Source organism: Cynocephalus volans, chromosome 1 (assembly GCF_027409185.1).
Source record: "Cynocephalus volans isolate mCynVol1 chromosome 1, mCynVol1.pri, whole genome shotgun sequence".
NCBI classification, from domain to species: domain Eukaryota; kingdom Metazoa; phylum Chordata; class Mammalia; order Dermoptera; family Cynocephalidae; genus Cynocephalus; species Cynocephalus volans.
The window spans coordinates 59,420,795-59,436,474 of record NC_084460.1 but is presented as its reverse complement, the minus strand read 5'-3'; the positions used below and the strand labels follow the sequence as shown (position 1 = coordinate 59,436,474).

The 15,680-nt window shown below is 58.2% G+C and overlaps 1 protein-coding gene across 3 annotated transcripts in view; it reads left to right on the top strand.

Moving 5' to 3' along the window:
• The first annotated feature begins 392 nt into the window (after positions 1–392).
• The window catches only part of COL18A1 (collagen type XVIII alpha 1 chain), a 110,426-nt gene continuing 95,138 nt past the window's right edge, over positions 393–15,680 (top strand). For all 3 annotated transcript variants that reach the window (XM_063080573.1, XM_063080564.1, XM_063080555.1), the window contains exon 1: positions 393–653. In XM_063080573.1, the coding sequence (XP_062936643.1) occupies positions 485–653 (169 nt within the window). In that variant the 5' untranslated portion in view covers positions 393–484. The remainder of the gene's footprint in view (positions 654–15,680) is intronic.

Genomic DNA, 15,680 nt, shown 5'->3' with positions numbered 1-15,680 from the left:
GTTCCACGCCTTGACATCTTTCTTGGAATCGCCCGCCTTCCCACTGCGCCACCGGACTCGGGACCTGAGGACGTATCCCCCGTGGGGTCGCTGTAGACACCTCCCGGGGCTTGACACGTTGCGTGTCCCTGGACCTTGCCCCCGCGGACTCCACGTGCCGCCCCCGGCAGCTCCTTCAGGGACGGGGCCGGGCCACGCGCACTGGGGATAGTGGGAGGGGGCACCTCTGGCTGGTGGGGATGCTGGAACCCGAGGGGGCGGCCGGTCCCTGTCCACCCCCGCCTGTCCCAGCAGGTCACTGGGTTCCCGCCCCTCCCGGCCCGCGGTCCCGCCCCCGCCCCGCCGCGGTGGCCCGTCGCTCCGCCCTTCGCCCCGCCCCGCCCGCCCCTGCCCGGCCCAGGCGGCGGCGGCCCGGAGCGCGGAGGGGCGAGCGGGCGCACCGAGCGGAGGGCGCAGCATCCCGCGCGCGGACGGTCCCCGGAGCATGGCGCCGAGGTGCGGCCGCGGGCCGGCCGGGGGACGCGCGTGGCGCCCTAACCTGTGGCCTGTCGCACGCAGGTGGCCCTGGCTGCGGCCGCGGCGGCGGTGCCTACTGGACGTGCTTGCCCCCCTGGTGCTGCTGCTCGGCGTCCGCGCGGCCTCCGCCGAGCCAGGTAAGAGCCAGCGGCGACGCCAAAGTTCGCGCGCCCGCGCCCGCCGGCCTCCGGCCAGCCTTTGTGCGGGTCTCCCGCCCGTCCCAGGCGGCGGCGGCTTCGCCGCCCCCGGCCCGCTCTCGGCTTCGGCGGTGGCGCAGAGGACCCACGCGCGCAGGTGGCCGGCGGGCGGCGGCCCGGCCGGGGGCGGGGGCGAGCTGTCGCGTCCGGAGCCCCTCGCGTCGCGACCAAACTCCAGCGGCCCCTCGGGGACGTTGGTGCGCCCGCGGCCGCTCCGGGGGCCGACGGCCAGCGGGGTCGGGGCTGTGGCGTGGTCCTGGTGTCTCCGGAGACGCCGGGGCATCGGCAGCCAGCCCGCGAGGCCTGTGTCGCGGCCACTGTTGTCGTCCCTTCCAGCGTCTGAGCGGCCGCAGCGGGTCGCATGCACGACCGGTCTCGGGAGGGACCGCGGGCGGGGTCCGGCAGGTCCCCGAGGAAAACCGCGAGGTGCGGGGCGTCGCCTCTGAGTTTCCAGCCTGTTGAGCAGAACCGCGCGGCTTCCCGGGGGCCGGGCTCCCCGGCCGCAGGGCCCGCCTTTGTGCGCTGCTGGGCAGCCAGGCCTCTGTCCCCGCGCCCGCCGCGGTGTCGGGTTGCGCGAGGTCCCTTTGATGTCGCCGTGCGCCCCGCGCAGCCGAGCCCAAGACAATGCCCGCAAGTGCGCTGCGGCCGCCCACGCCGCTCTCCGCGCGGTCCGCACACGCATTGCGCGCAGGACGTGTGTCCCGCGGGCGCCCTGGGGCCCCCCTTGAAGACGTCCTTTGCCACCGGCTTCTGGGTCCGGGTTTCTAACCACGCGGCCGGAGGGGTCCTCCTTCCCACCAATCCCAAATGCCCAGAAGGATGTGGTGGGGGACAGTCCCCGCCCGCCCCGAAGGGGCCCGGTGTTTCTCACAGGTACAAGTACACACCGCGTCTGTCAGCCCTCTGCTCTCGTCAGAGTGAAAGCAGGAGGATGTTCACTGTGGTGGCCCAAGCGACAGGGAGGAGGGAGGAGGAGGCAAGGAAGGTCGTTCTGGGCAGAGAGAAATAGTTTGTTTCATTGTTTCCAACTGGCTTAGTCACCAGGTTAAATAGCAGCATAGACCTTTTTAAAAAGTAACTACCTTATCAACAGATCTGCTGAAAAACACTTGTTTGTTGAGTAGCCCCTAATTCCTCGTTTATTTGTGTTAACTGTAGGGGGTAAAACATTGCAACTTGTGGGAAGATTAGCTCTGTGGTCACTTGGGTTTGCACTGACCACGCTGCCCTGGGCACTTTGGGTCATTAGTCATAGCTGCAGGGGACTGTCCCCTCTGCACCGTGGACATCCTTGGCCACAGGGCCCAGACCAGGGCTGCATGTGCAGGGATTTGCAAGTAAGTCGGAAGCCTCTTCTGTAATCGCATAATGACAAGGGAAAGTGAGACGCTGGAGGGCCCAGCCTCCAGCTTATGAAAAAAACAGATGTCAGTAAGCTGCGGTGAGATGCAGTCTGGAGGTCTAAGAACAGGGTGCTGAAGTTAAGGCAGACTTCAGCAGGAAAGGTTACAGGGCAGGAGGGCCCCTCCGGAGGTGTCTCAGTGGAATGCGGCTCTCTGTCCTGGAGGTTAAAGCAGGAAGCAGCTCAGTGGGGGCTGCCCACCCACCCCTCCCCCAGCGCAGACAACACAGCCCCAGGCCCTCTGCCCAGGTTCCAGTGGCTGCAGGACCTCGTCCCCTTGGAAGGAATAACAATCGTCCCTCCAGGTGCTTTTGGAGAAGAGCTAGCATGTGTGAAGTCCTGACTTAGCAGGGGCTAGATTTGTTCTAGAAACCCTTAAAAATCACCCTTGGGAATCAGTCTTGATGACCAGTTCGCTGATTTGCACATTTTTCTGACCAGAACTGATGCATTTTTCCACATCTCTGCTGTGTGTGATCCCGAGTGGCCTCGCACTTTTGCTTAGGGGCTGGTTGTGGCATCCTGATGCTCTCGACTGGCATTTCATGCATTTGCCCCATAACCTGGGGGCCACGGGCTCAGTGTTCTTCCCGAGGTGGATCTGCCACACTGCCCCAGAGGCTCAGTGGTCCTGTGGCCACTCAGTTGCATGGTCTTTTCTGCTGTTTCTCCTGTTGTGGATTCACACGTGCTAACATGACTGTAGGCTCAGGTCTGAGGAAGAAGGACTGTATCAGGTGGGCATTTGCAAGATGCCCGTGGCCACACCGGGAGCCTGGTTTCCTGTCACCTCTCTCTGAGCCTCCATATCAGGCCCCACCAGCTCCCCCAGATCCCCCAGGACCCATGCGTACTGCCACTTCTCACCACCAGGATGTCCCACTGTCTGGTGGTCATCAGAGAGCTGGGTAGTGTCGGCATGAGGAACCCCCAGTCCCTCACCAGCAGGACCCGGTGCCTGTGGGTGTGGGTCATCCTGGGGCACACAGGCCCTGGTAATGTTAGACCCTAAGCTGTGGGAAAGTGTGCCTGTGGAAGGCCCGCCTGATCCTGGGCTCACCAGCTGGGGAGTCTTCAGGATTCAGATGGAGGACCTCTGAAGATAGTTTTGAATTTCAGCAAAACTTGTTTTTCAGGGTACTCCTGTTTTCTTTTAAACGAAGGAGGAGAGGGGGAAGTCCTCCAGGAAACCTAGAAGGAGTATGCGTGACTGACCTCCATCCAGAGCGTGGGTGGGGGCTCATTTGGCATGGCTGCACACACGTAAATGTGCATGCACACATGTGCACACAGACACACATGCCCACATGTGCAACACACACACATAGATGTGCACGCACACAGGCACACAGTCACACACAACCACACAAATGCATAGACACACGTGTACACATGTAAATGCACATGTACATGTGTGCACCCACAGACACACATGCCCACATTTCCCCCAACAAATGTACTGTGTGCACACACAGGTACACATAAATACATGGACACATTGCCTGCTTGCACACACACATGTGCACACATCTTACTCTTTTTCCACCCAAAGTGCCTAGTTCTGTCTTCATCTGGATTGTTGAAAAGATTTGGTTTTCTGGGCTGCTGGGTGAGCCAGGGGTGTCCAGTGTGGGGTATCCATCCTCTTCATCCTGTGGTTTGGGTGATGGCATGGCAGGAGAACAGCTCCTGGGCTGCAGGGGACAGACTGTAGTGTTGAGCAGAGAGGGGAAGCTGCGGTCTGGAGAGAGGGGTGCCCACGACACCCCCTGCTCACAGTCTGTCCAGTGGGGTGCCCACCTGCTTGTGCTCCACCCCCTGAGGGTACCTCATCAGGCTTTTCATGTGGCCCAGGCTGGGCGCATGCTGAGCCCCTCCAGAGCCTGGTGAAGGGGTGTGTGTTGGAGACCCTTGTCTACCCTGGCATTTTCCAGATGAAGCCCAGGGCCCTGCAGGATCTCACAGCTGGTGGGTGATATATGGGGCAAAACCCAGCCAGCCTCCTCCTCTCAGCCTTTGGGGAACGGTGGGTTGGCCTGGATGGGCGAGTGTCGTTTCTTCATGCTGGGTGCCCACTCGTCATAGTGCTCAGGTCAGAAGCAGAACATCCTGTCTCCCTCTTCGGAGGCTCTGCTAGCTGTCACCTGTCAGAGACCACACCTGGCTAAGCTTCAGGTGGCAGCTGGCAGAGGTGGACAACACAGGGCCTGTTGTTAGTGAGGGGAAGGGTAAAATACTGGGCAAGTTAAAATACGTGTTTGGTGTGTTTATAAGGTTGTTAAGTTTGGTACATTTTGAAATGCAGAGGCTCAGGGAGAAAATAGGAACAGCTGGGCGCCCCATGGCCTCTGCAGCTCTGCCACCCAGCCAGGCCCTGGGCTTCTGGATCCCGTGGCCTCCTGGCCCTGATGGTTTGGGGTCTGGGACCAGCCCTTTGCCAGGCTGGGCTCTTTCCCTAGAATGAGCAGGTTTCTGAGCCCCCACCTCTTGGCAGTCTTGGACACAGACCCTGCTCCTGCACTGGCGGCTGTCACCCGGCCTCACTTGCATCCTCTGGCTCCCTGTCCCCAACCTGGGGCAGGAAAAGCTCCTCCTTCTGAGTGCTTGAGCAGTGGTTGGTGGTTTTGTTGAGCCCTTTACACGGTGTGCTGTGTCTTTGCCGGCAGGGAGCCTGGTCTGTTTTGTCCGAGCACTGCCCAGTGCCAGCAGGAGGATGGGGCAGCCGTGCTGGCTGGCCGAGGGGTACTGTTTTAGGTTGGCGGGTCTGGGCCGCTGCAGAGTGGCTGTCAGAAGGAGCTTTTGGTCACGGATGTTCTGAGTCAGATTACATTTGGAGGCTGCTGGGGGAAGAGTCTGAGCCGCTCCTGCAGCAGCGTGTCTGCTCCCCAGCTGCCCCGGCACGGGCAAGCCCGAGCACGGCTGTCTTCAGCAAGGGCCACAGGAAGCAGAAGCCATTCACAAGTCCATGCATCCTTCTGGAATTTCATGCTGGCAGATGGGGTCATTCCTGGGCTCATCCCCTCTGGGCACTTTGTACCCACGGAGGGGGCTGATGATGGGGCAGGACAGGGCAGGGGCATCCAGCTCCAGGCCGCAGGGACTTGTGGGGTTCTCGGCCACCCCGGGTTTCCAGAAGACCAGGAGGCTCTGTGGTGGACACAAGCTGGTGCTGGGTGCAGCTGGCAGAGGCACCGGCTTGGGTCAGATTTCCCTTGGGAGGGACACCAGACCAGGGCCAAGGGCTCTCAGGGACGGGGTGGGGGTTGCATGAGGAGAGACCCTGGGGTGCTGGTGGTGTGCAGCCTGGATCCGGACTTGTAGGTCTTTATGCTCTTTGCCTGTTTGTTTATTTGTTCATTCGTTTGTTTGTGTTTGGTCCGAGTTACTCATTTTTATATTTTCCCACTGTTGTGTGGAGTAGATTCAAAATAGCGCAGCTGGGCCTCTGTTTTGACGGTGCCAGGCTTCATCAGCTGGGTCCCTTCTCTCTGCAGGGAACCTGCGCACAGGCTATTCAGGGGCTGCGGCTGGTGTGAGGCCGGAGTTGGGACAGCTCCTGCGCAGAGGGCGGGCCCAGACCAGGGTGTAACTGTGTCTTGGCTTCTCCAGTCCCGGGATTGTGAAGGGCTCGGGATGCTGTGGCTGGATGCGCCTCTGCAGACCTGAATCCAGATGTCCCACAGCCTTGAGGACGAAGAGACCGTTCTTCTGTGTTTCCGTTTAGATGACAGGAGACTTCATTTTGGAAGGAGTCACTTTGGTCCACGGGGGTGCTGCTGCTTTGGCACTGCAGGGTGGAAAGTTTGGCCTTGTGCTGTCAGGTGAGGGAGGGAGGGGGGTGATGTCCTAGGACCCTCCATGGGCCAGCCTGCAAAGTCAGCCCACCCAGCTGGCCCGATGCGGGGGAACCGAGGGAGGGAGGGGATCAGCTGAGGCGGCCTTGCCTTCCCCCGAGGTGCCCTTGTCCTGGGTGAGCCAGGTGACCCCATGGAAGTAGTGTCTGTGACCTCTTACAAGCCAGGGCTAAAGAGGCCAGTGGGGTCAGGGGTCAGCATCTGTGGAACTTCAGGGTTCCCCCCGACTCCCGGCTGGTCCAGGGCTGGGAGATGGTGTTAGTGAGGCCCTGCTGGTCACCTGGTAGGTGCCTTGGAATGAGTCCAGCCCCCTGGCCTCTTTGTCCACTCAGATTGACTTTTTTCCTGTGTGCATTTTTGAGTACCTTCTGTATGCAAGGGGCAATGCCTGCCCTGAGAGACAAGCATATAAACACCAGCGTGTGTCTCCAGACACCTGCAGCCACGTGCAGCGAGTGGGCGCTTACGCAGTGCAGGGGGGGCGTTTCCTCTGAGGCAGCAAAGCGCGTCCCCGGTGGGGCCTGGCTTTCCGTTGGCTTCATGCTCCCATGGTCCTTATCTGGGGTGCCATCCCAGCCATAGTTGGAGCTGAGTGTGTTCAGGGGGCTGGTTGGGGACTTTCTGGAGAGGGAAGGACAGCCCTCCAGATGGGCATTGCTAATTTATGTGTGGGCTGCAGCCCATCCGCTGAGCTGGGCACTGCCGCTTTAAACTTACTGCTGACTTGATTGATGGATCCACAGATCGGAGTTTCTGTACGTTTCTGTCATTAGTGAGGGTGAGTATTTTAATGCATGAACTGGCCATTCTGCTTCTCCTTCCATGGGCGTACTGCTGGCGGCTGATGTCCTTTCCTCTGGCTGTGCTGTCTTCCCTCGTTACTTTACGTCTGTTCCTGGTATGTCATATTAAGAAAGGCCTCTCCGAGCTCCGTGGAGCAGCTCACCCCAGAGGGCGCCTGCCTGCCCTGCCCCATCCAGCCTGGATGTCATATTTTGCATCTTTTTCGAGTTCGTGGTCAGCCTCTAATTGGGGATGTGGTATTTCTTAAACCATGCAGTTGTTTTCCCCCTCATTTTTATGGCCTGTAACCTGTTCCCCTAGAGGCAGGACCCTGAGGTGACAGGCACGGTAGGTGTCTGTGTTGCAGGGCTACTGAGCAGTAGTGAGGTGCTTCAAGAGATGTGTTACCCAGTGCAGGTGGGAGGGACGCGGTTCGTGGTAGCTCTTGTCTTCTCGACTCTGCCTTGGTGGGTGTGAATTAGAGCTAGTTCTGGCAGAAAACAGGTATGGAATCACTAAGTCATGGAATATACAGCTGGTGGGAAGCCTGAGCAATGTCTAGCTGTCCACTTTGCCTTCATGGGTGGGATGCTGTCTAGTGTGGTGGTTGAGAGCCCAGGCTCTGGGATTTAATTCCGGCTCTGCTCTGAGTGTTTTGTGACCTTGGGTAGGTTACTCACCCTCTCTGGGTCTCCATCTCTAATCTGTGAATGCGGATGATGTTGGTTTCTTGTGGGCATAACAGCACCATGGGGGACTTTGGGATTAATAGGACATTCTGCAGGGAGCTCACATCAGTTCCTGGGATGAGTCCTTCTGATGGCCCTTGTGAGGCCAGCCCCTCCTGAGGCCCTGGGGACACCATGGTGGAGGCGGCTATTCCCAGCTGTTGGGGCAGAGCCCGGAAGGAGGGACTGGCGTACCCCAGAAGTAGGAAATGGGTCTACAGAATCAGAGGTAATTTTAGTGTTTCTTACTCGGCCATGAAATGCCTGCTGAAATGATCATTTATGTGAGAAAAGGCGGCCTACTCCCACCTCCCCAGACTCCTCCAAGTGATCTCAGGCCACAGGTGCCTGGCACAGTGACAGACTGTAGTGGGTTGAATTATGTCCCCCCAAAACATTGAAGCTTGAATTGTGTTCCCAAGTTTCATGTATTAGAAACTTGGCCCCCACTGTGACGGTTAAGAGGGTGGGAAATCCAATTATGGTAATTGAAAGGTGGAGCCTTGAAGAGGTGATTGGCTTGTAGGACTGTGCCATAGTGAATGGATTAAAGATGGTGGTCAGGGGCGTGGTTCTGAAGGCTTTAAAAGAAGAGGAGAGTCTGTCTCTCTCTTGCTGTCTCTGCTTCCACCATCTTGCAATGTGAGACCCCTGGGTCACTGTCGCCACCACCAGGTGGACTTTGGACTTCCCGGCCTCAGAAACTGTAAGCAATAAATTTCATTTTCTTTGTAAATCACCCAGTCTCAGGTATTCTGTTATAGGAACACAAAATGGACTAATACACAGACTTTACAAGTTCCTGTTGAGAGGGTCCAGGTACCACCTGCCTTCTTTGCTTGCTGGATTTTGTAGAAGGCTGCCCTAATTTGAAAAATCTCCTGCTAAGATTCCACATGGCTGTCAGGAGACTTCTGAGAAAGCCGAGCCTCTTGTTCCGTGAGGAGCTTTCTTGTGAAGAGGCCGGTTCCTGGACAGAGGCCGAGTGTGTTGAGAATCTTAGCCTGACCCAGTGCCGTCTGGAGAGCAGCTCAGAGGAAATATGTGGCTTCCTTTTTGTTCTGTCACCTCAGCCTTCCAACCAGAAAGGGGGAAAGCCACCTCTGATCTCTGTCCACGCTGGCCTTGGGGTCCCTCCACCAGCCCTGGGCACTGCCATCCCTGGGCACTGAGCTGTCCCCCACCTGAGGGCCGCCCAGTGCTGGGCACTAGCTCCTGGCTGGACACCTCCTTCCCCTGCAAAAGCCCCAGTAGTTGTGGCCTGAGGGTTGTTAAAAGGCAGGTTCCCTGGGAATAGGACTGAGGGGGTTCTGGACAGGGCAGGCAGGAGCCCTCTGGGGTGAGCTGCTCCACGGAGCTGGGAGAGGCTTTTCTTAATAACAATGACCATTTCAGCCAAACACCACCCACCTCCGGAGCTTGTCTGCACCTGATGCTAAACCATCTCCGCTCTCTGAGCCTTGGCCACTGGGAGGAGGAAGAGGAGGAGCAAGGCCCTTTCTGAACCTGGGTGTGCCTCTGGGCCCCAGGCCCTCCTGCCCCGGCATCACGGTCACCTTGCTCACTTCTGCCAGCCTTGCAGCTGACCTGCATGTGCTGTGCAGTCGCTGTGCATCCGCTTCTGTGGGCAGTGTTGGTGATGACCTCTGGTTTGCTTTGGGTCCTCGAATCTCAGCCCTGTCGCTAGGTGGCACTGCGGGGACCCATCTTGGCCCAGGGTCTCTGGTCCCCTCGGGGAGGCTAGGACCTTCCTGTTTTTTGGCTGAAATAAGTCTTCACCCTCAAAGGAATGGGGCCAGCCAGAACTGACTCAGAATTTGAGATGCTCAGGTTATCATTCATACATGTGTATCGTGAAAATAAAAAGGCCACAGGAGGTTTGGAAACCAAGAAGATAACCCTTGTCCTGCTATCACCTTTCCTATCACCGTGGGGGAAATCTGACATTTTAGGCAGATCTGGGTTGCCCTTGCTTGCAGATGAGGATCGGATCCTGTTGCCAGCCTGATCCCAAGCCCCTCTCTCTGGGTGCACAAGCCTGAGGGCCCCACGAGTCCCAGGCCAGAAAACAGCCCCACCCACCAGTGAGAGGGCAGATGGCCAGATGTCCCCAAGTTTGAGAAACAAGACCAAAAAACCCTTATTGGCACATGTGGTAGGCCGAATAATGGCCCCTGAGGACATCCACAGAACCTGAATGTGACCTTATGTGGTAAAAGCAACTTTGCAGCTGCGATTACTTAAGATCTTGATCTGGGAGATTCTTCTGTGTTATCCAGGTGGACCTGGTGTTATCACAGTGTCCCAAGGAGGGGGAGAGAGGGCAGGGTGGGAGGAGGAGGGGCGAGGCCAGGGGCTGCTGGCTGTGGGGCTGGGGGAGAGGCCACGGGCAGGGAGAGGGGCGCCACAGACCCTGGAAAAGACAAAGAAATGGGTCTCCTGTGGAGCCTCCATAAGGAACCAGCCCTGCCCACACTGATTGTAGGTTTCTGACCTCCAGCATTGTAGGACAGTACATCTGTGCCGATCTGTACCAGCAGCTGTAGGAGACAAATGCACGGGTCGTGGGCTCACTTAAACGGGCAGAGTTGGTAACTGAGGAACGAAGGCTTCTTGTGTGTAGATTGCCACTTACCGGTGCTGTGGAAACCTGTGCTGTTCTAAAGCCTTTCCCCCACCCACCTGAGCAGGACCCTCAGGGAATGTCCCCTGGTGGCCACCCTAGGTGCGGGGTGGGATGCTCCCACACAGGAGGGAGGGAGGCTGCCCCATTGGGAGTTGATGGTGGGAGAATGCCTGAGAATGCCTGGCAGGCCCCTGACAGGTGAAGCACCCACCATGCCATCTACAGACACCTGGCAGGGGCGGGTGACCTTTCCTGGGACTCATGGTCTGCCAGTCCCTGGCAGAAAGATTTTCATAAAGTAAAGCTGGCTGGACACGCGCCAAGCAGCCCTTGAGGCCTGTCAAATGGACGAGGGTAAGCCTTCAGTTATCCAGAACACTGCCATGAGCCCTCAGCTACCTGGACTGCCAAGAGACACAGTGACAAATGTGAATCTGTAAGGTAGACCCAGTCTACTTACAAGAGGCCAAACTGGCCCCCTCTGTAAGGCCATGCTCTCGAAACTTTTAAATTACATCTTTCATTTGCGAGTGGACCATGCTTCCCCATATTGGGCATTTTTACCTCTTCTTGGAGGTGGGGACCTTTCCCGAGGGCCCAGGCATTCAGCAGCGCAGCAAAGGCCTTTGTATTCCCCCTGACTTCCTGCCCGCCCTGGCTCTGCTCCCTGAGCTGGGGAAAGTGGCCCAGTGGGGAGCTTGCTCAGGACCTCTCGGGGTGCAGTGTGCTCTCTGCTCCCATCCCCAACCCCGCCTCTCTCGGGAGTGGACAGGCCTTCCCTGGTGCCCCCTCTGTAGGTCAGCTGAGACTCAGGGTCAGCCAGCTCTGGGACACTCTCTGGCAGGCCGCCTTCTAGCTGGAGGACTGAAGCAACGTGCAAAATCCCTCCAAGCATGGAGTCCTCTGTGAAGTGGAACGTCATATGAGAGGGGACTTTGTGGAGTGGGCGTGATGCTCCACACTGTTCTGGGGTGGCTGGGCAGGGTGGTGTTTCTCTGCTGCAGTTTGGAAATCCATGCCTTTAGGTCAAGGCCTGGGGGTTCTGAGCTGCAACGTGCTCTTGAGGACCTCAGCCATCCTTCGTAATCTGTCCCCTGGCATCTCTCAGGTCCCAGCGTGCACTCAGCATGCGCTAACTACTGGTAGCATTGGTTTTTGAGTCCTAACCAGTCAGCACAGTTAGTAGTTTAACTATGAAGCCGCAGCCCACGCCTGCCCTTGACTGGAAACAGCACAGCCGACCTTGTCTTGGTGTTGTAATCACCGCCCACCCACCCCTGACGAACGGCCTCCAGCCTGTTCCCTCGTTCTGCGTTCTGCTGTCTTGACTGACGAGCTGGCGCCCCTCGCGTGACGGTGGAATTGATGTGATGTGTGTGCGGTCTCCCTTTGTGAGCTCGTAGGTGTTTGGAAGAGTCTCATTTGGCCTCTGCCCTTCTGTTGTTAGCAGAGACAGTTGTAGCTCCTTGATGCGCTTTTGATAAGGGGCTTTTTGAGTGATAAGCATTTTCTTTCCCTTTGCTTTCTGGCGGGCCGCTGTTCAGATGCTGTGTATTTGAGGGAATCACTTTGTACAAGATAACCCTGAAAGCCCGGGGAGCCTGGCGGACGCCTCCAGCCCCGCTGTCCTTCCACCGCCTCCCTCCACTCTTTCTTCTGTGGGCTTAGACTGCGTTTTCCTAACTTCAGGCGTCGCTGCATTCGTTGTGACTTAATTGATGTGGATATCACCAGCGTGTCTACCAAGCTCTTGGGGCACTTTATCCTTTCTTGTGGGTTGCTAAGTTTTAGTCTCTGGGTTGGTCCCTGGCCACGCCCATCTGCCCTGGGGGATGCCTTGAGGTCACCTGGGGCCCCCTAGGACTTCTGGCTCTAGCACCTGCGGGTCTCCTCGGGGCCTCACGCAGCTCTGCCCCGCGGGGCACGCTCTGTGGCCATGAAGTTGTGCCGCCATCTGCAGGGCTCCGCCAGGCCTGGGGCTTGGGCGTCGGTGCGGGTGCTGCTTCTTCTAGCTCTTTAATGGGCTTTTTAACACACCCGAGATCCTGGGATTGCGAGGCCTTTAGCCGCGATGACACAGCCTGTGGTTTAATCACTCTTGGCCAGGTGCAGCGTGGTTTGGCCCGGTTCACCGGCATGAGTTGTCCCAGTCACTTTAGCCCAGGCAAAGCCGGGCCACTGCCATCCTGCCTTGGCAAGGCGTCGCGTCCGAAAGCAGGAAAGGAGGCGCCACTGCGTGGAAAACGCTGGAGAAGGGCGAGGAGGGCCCTGTTGCAGGGGGAGAGACGCAGCAGACGCGCCCTCCGCCCTCCTGCCCCCCACACACTGCCCTCGGCATGGCAGCTCCTGGCACTCCTGCTCTCTCGGGGCCCCGAAGCTCTCCCAGCTCTGCCCACGATGGCTCTTTTCAGCTGCATCAGCCCTGCTCCCCAGGCTTGCTTTCCTGTGAGTTGCAGTTGCATGGTGGCCTTTGTGGCCAGTCAGTCCTGCCGGTCCCCACCTCGACCTGCGAGTCCCCAGGGCCTGCAGTCCCAGCGCAGATGATGCTCTGTAATGACTGACATGTGTCCCTGTTCAGGAGTATTTGTCACGTTGAACCGTGCACTGTCCTCACGGCTACAGCCTGGCAGGCATCATGTGCTCATGGTGGTGGTGGCAGATCAGTCTCTTTCCATCCCCATAAAGGGGGGACAAGAAGACTGGGGTCGCTGTCCCCCCTTCTCTTCTTTGTGTAATCAGCGGGCAGGTCAGAGGAACCAAAGCACGGAGCAGAAGACGGTCGGTCTGTCCTGAGGTTGTGGCCAGGCCCTGAGGGGCCGCACGGTTCCCTGGATGGGTGCCCACTGTGAGGGTCCAGGCTGGCATCCTCCCTGGGATGACCCCCACCCCATTTGTGCCCTGGGGTAGGAGGTGGACTGCAAGCTGGACTGGACTTTATTTTCCACCACCAGAAGCGTCTCTCTATCAGCAGGTTTATTGGGCATTCTGGATAAACACTGGAAAGGCTGGTTGGTGCTGAAGAACCAGTGGGCACATCCACCTCTGAGCCTCAGAGGGGCACCATGCTTAGGCAAGGACCTGGGGCAACTGCTGCATTGTGAAATTGTCATGATTTCTTAAGCAACTGCATTTTCAAAAGTTATGCAGGTCCAACAGGAACACACACGTAGTTTCTGACACCCCACACAGTTTGGGACTGCCTGGAACAGAAAGCAGATGCCCCCTCCTCATGCCACACTCCCCATCCTGGGAATGTTCTTGAAAACTGCAGTTTTCAAGTATGGGTCATCTGATCCATGCCAGGACTAAATCCCTGTTCTGCGGCCTGGCTCCTGGGCCCAGGTGGCTCTGACTCTGAACGGGAAGTTGTTTAGATCCTTTCATGGGCACAAAGAATCAAAAATCAGCTTCTGGAGAACAGTGAAATTGGACCTAAGTAGCACAATCCCCGGCCCAGGCCATAGGCTGGCGACAGGTTCTCGTGCTCAGGGAGCTGGGGGTTGGCTGAGGGGCTCCTCAGGACCTTTGGGCTCTACCCGAACGCACAGTGACCCCCTGGGCTTTGCACCTGCCCTCCCACCTGCTGGATGTGTTTGCAGGACCAGGACTGTGGAAACCACCCAGTGGTTGCAGGGTGGCCGGGGTGGTGGGGGGACATGGTCTCTGAGCTCTTTCATCGCTAACTGTAGACGCACCGTGCCGTTGCCTTGACTGAAACCCCTTGTGCGCGGCCCAGTTAGCTTGGCCATACCCAGCGCCCTGGAGCAGGTAGCAGAGGCCCTCGCTGCAGGAGTGTTCCGAGAGGCACCGCAGACAACTTCTCCTTTATTACTGCCATCAGCTTATGATGCTGCCAGCTCGGGTCCCAATTATACCTAGAGAACCAGGGGAAAGGTCGCCCTGTCTAGACACTAATCCAGCACGATTGTGTTTCTTTCGTGGTTTGTATCCTGGCAACAGAGTTACATCTTGGTGGCGGGTGGCATTACTGAGGCCCAGGTGAGGTGGGGGCCCCTGGCTCCTCCCACTCTTGGGAACCTTCTGGGGCTGGAAGTGGGCTATGGGCAGGGACAGTCCCCAGGCTGTGGTGAGGAGGGGGAGCTGAACAGTGACTGGGAGCCTCAGGCAGCCACAGGGAGCCACAGAAGGCCATGGGGGGGCACAGAGGACCTCGGGCAGCCACAGGGAACCTCGGTGTGACCACAGACAGGAACAGAAGGCCACAGAGGGCCACAGGTGGCTGCATGGAACCGTGGGCAGCCAGGCCCTCAGCTGGAAGCTGCATGTGGCCAAGTGTAGGGCCCCGCTCCACTTCTTCCCAGGCTCAGTCCCCTCTGCTCTGGCCACAGATTCCTGCCTTTCATTCAGAAGGGCAGAAGAGCAGACTCCACTTCACACCCATGCCCACCCCAAGCTGGAAGATTTGGCCCCTCCTGGAACTGCTGTGGCTCCTGATGGTTCCCCATGGCGACTGTACTTGTTCCTGTCCTGGTTAGGTTAGTTGGTGCCAGCCGGTCTTGTTCAGCGCTTCTCAGGCTTCTTGAGGACAGATGGGCCCCCAGCAAGGGGCTTTGCTCCAGGACGTGTTTGCCGCCTTTACCTCAATGCTCCTCTTGTCGCTGCCACTGCAGGACTTGGAATTTTAAATTATGTTCCACGCTTGGGTGATCCTTGCAAAGGGACTCGCTGCCAGTGTTCAGGGCATCGGGCAGGAGCAGTGTGACGCCCACAATCTGTGTGTCTGACCCCAGGAAGTGACGCCAGCTGCCCAAGGATCAGTGGTTTTTGGCGGGGGAGGGGGGAGCTCACTCCAGGGAGAGGAACTGGGAGCCGCGTCTGCACAAGAGTGGATGGAGCTGGGCCGTAGTAACAAGTGACCTTGGGCGTCTTGCTGGTGGCAAAACAAATATTCGGTTCTGGCTCATGCAAGGTTCCAGCAGGTCGGCAGCCTCCTATGTGGGCTGTGGGGCTGCAGCTGGAGAAGGTTCTTCTGTTTCTCACGCTCCTGCAGACCTCTTCTCCAGCTGCTGCCCATAGATCTGGGAGGGGCCGGGTAGGTGGGGGGTCCCTAGGTTGCTGTGAAGAAAGCTCGCACCTCTTTAAGTTTGGCCAGATACCTGCCCTGCCTGACTTTTACGGAGAATGCTACCTCCCGGGAGTTGAGCAGACAGACGGACAGTCGGGCTGAGAGAATCTTTGAAAGCCTCAGCGCCTTGGGATCTCTAAGCACCGTGACTGTCACGTACGAAGCATGTGTGGCACTTAGCATGTGCGGCCGACCTTCGCCTGCTTATGGTGTGGCGGTGGTCCTCACCCCATCCCACCCTGACACACCCACACATACACAGAGGCTCACCTTGAGTTTTAAACTAGGCAAAACCCAAACCCCAGAATCGGCTCAGAGCCCGTTGCAAACCCCCCTCCCGCTCTCTGCAGAGGGGCCGGAGGGCCGAGGCTGCCTGGTTGGGTGGCAGGTGTTTGGGATGCTGAGGCATTTCCTCACCTGTGGGTGCTGGGGCTCTCTCCTGTTCCCATGTGCCTTTGAAGCTGGCATGGAAGGTCGTGGGGTGGAGC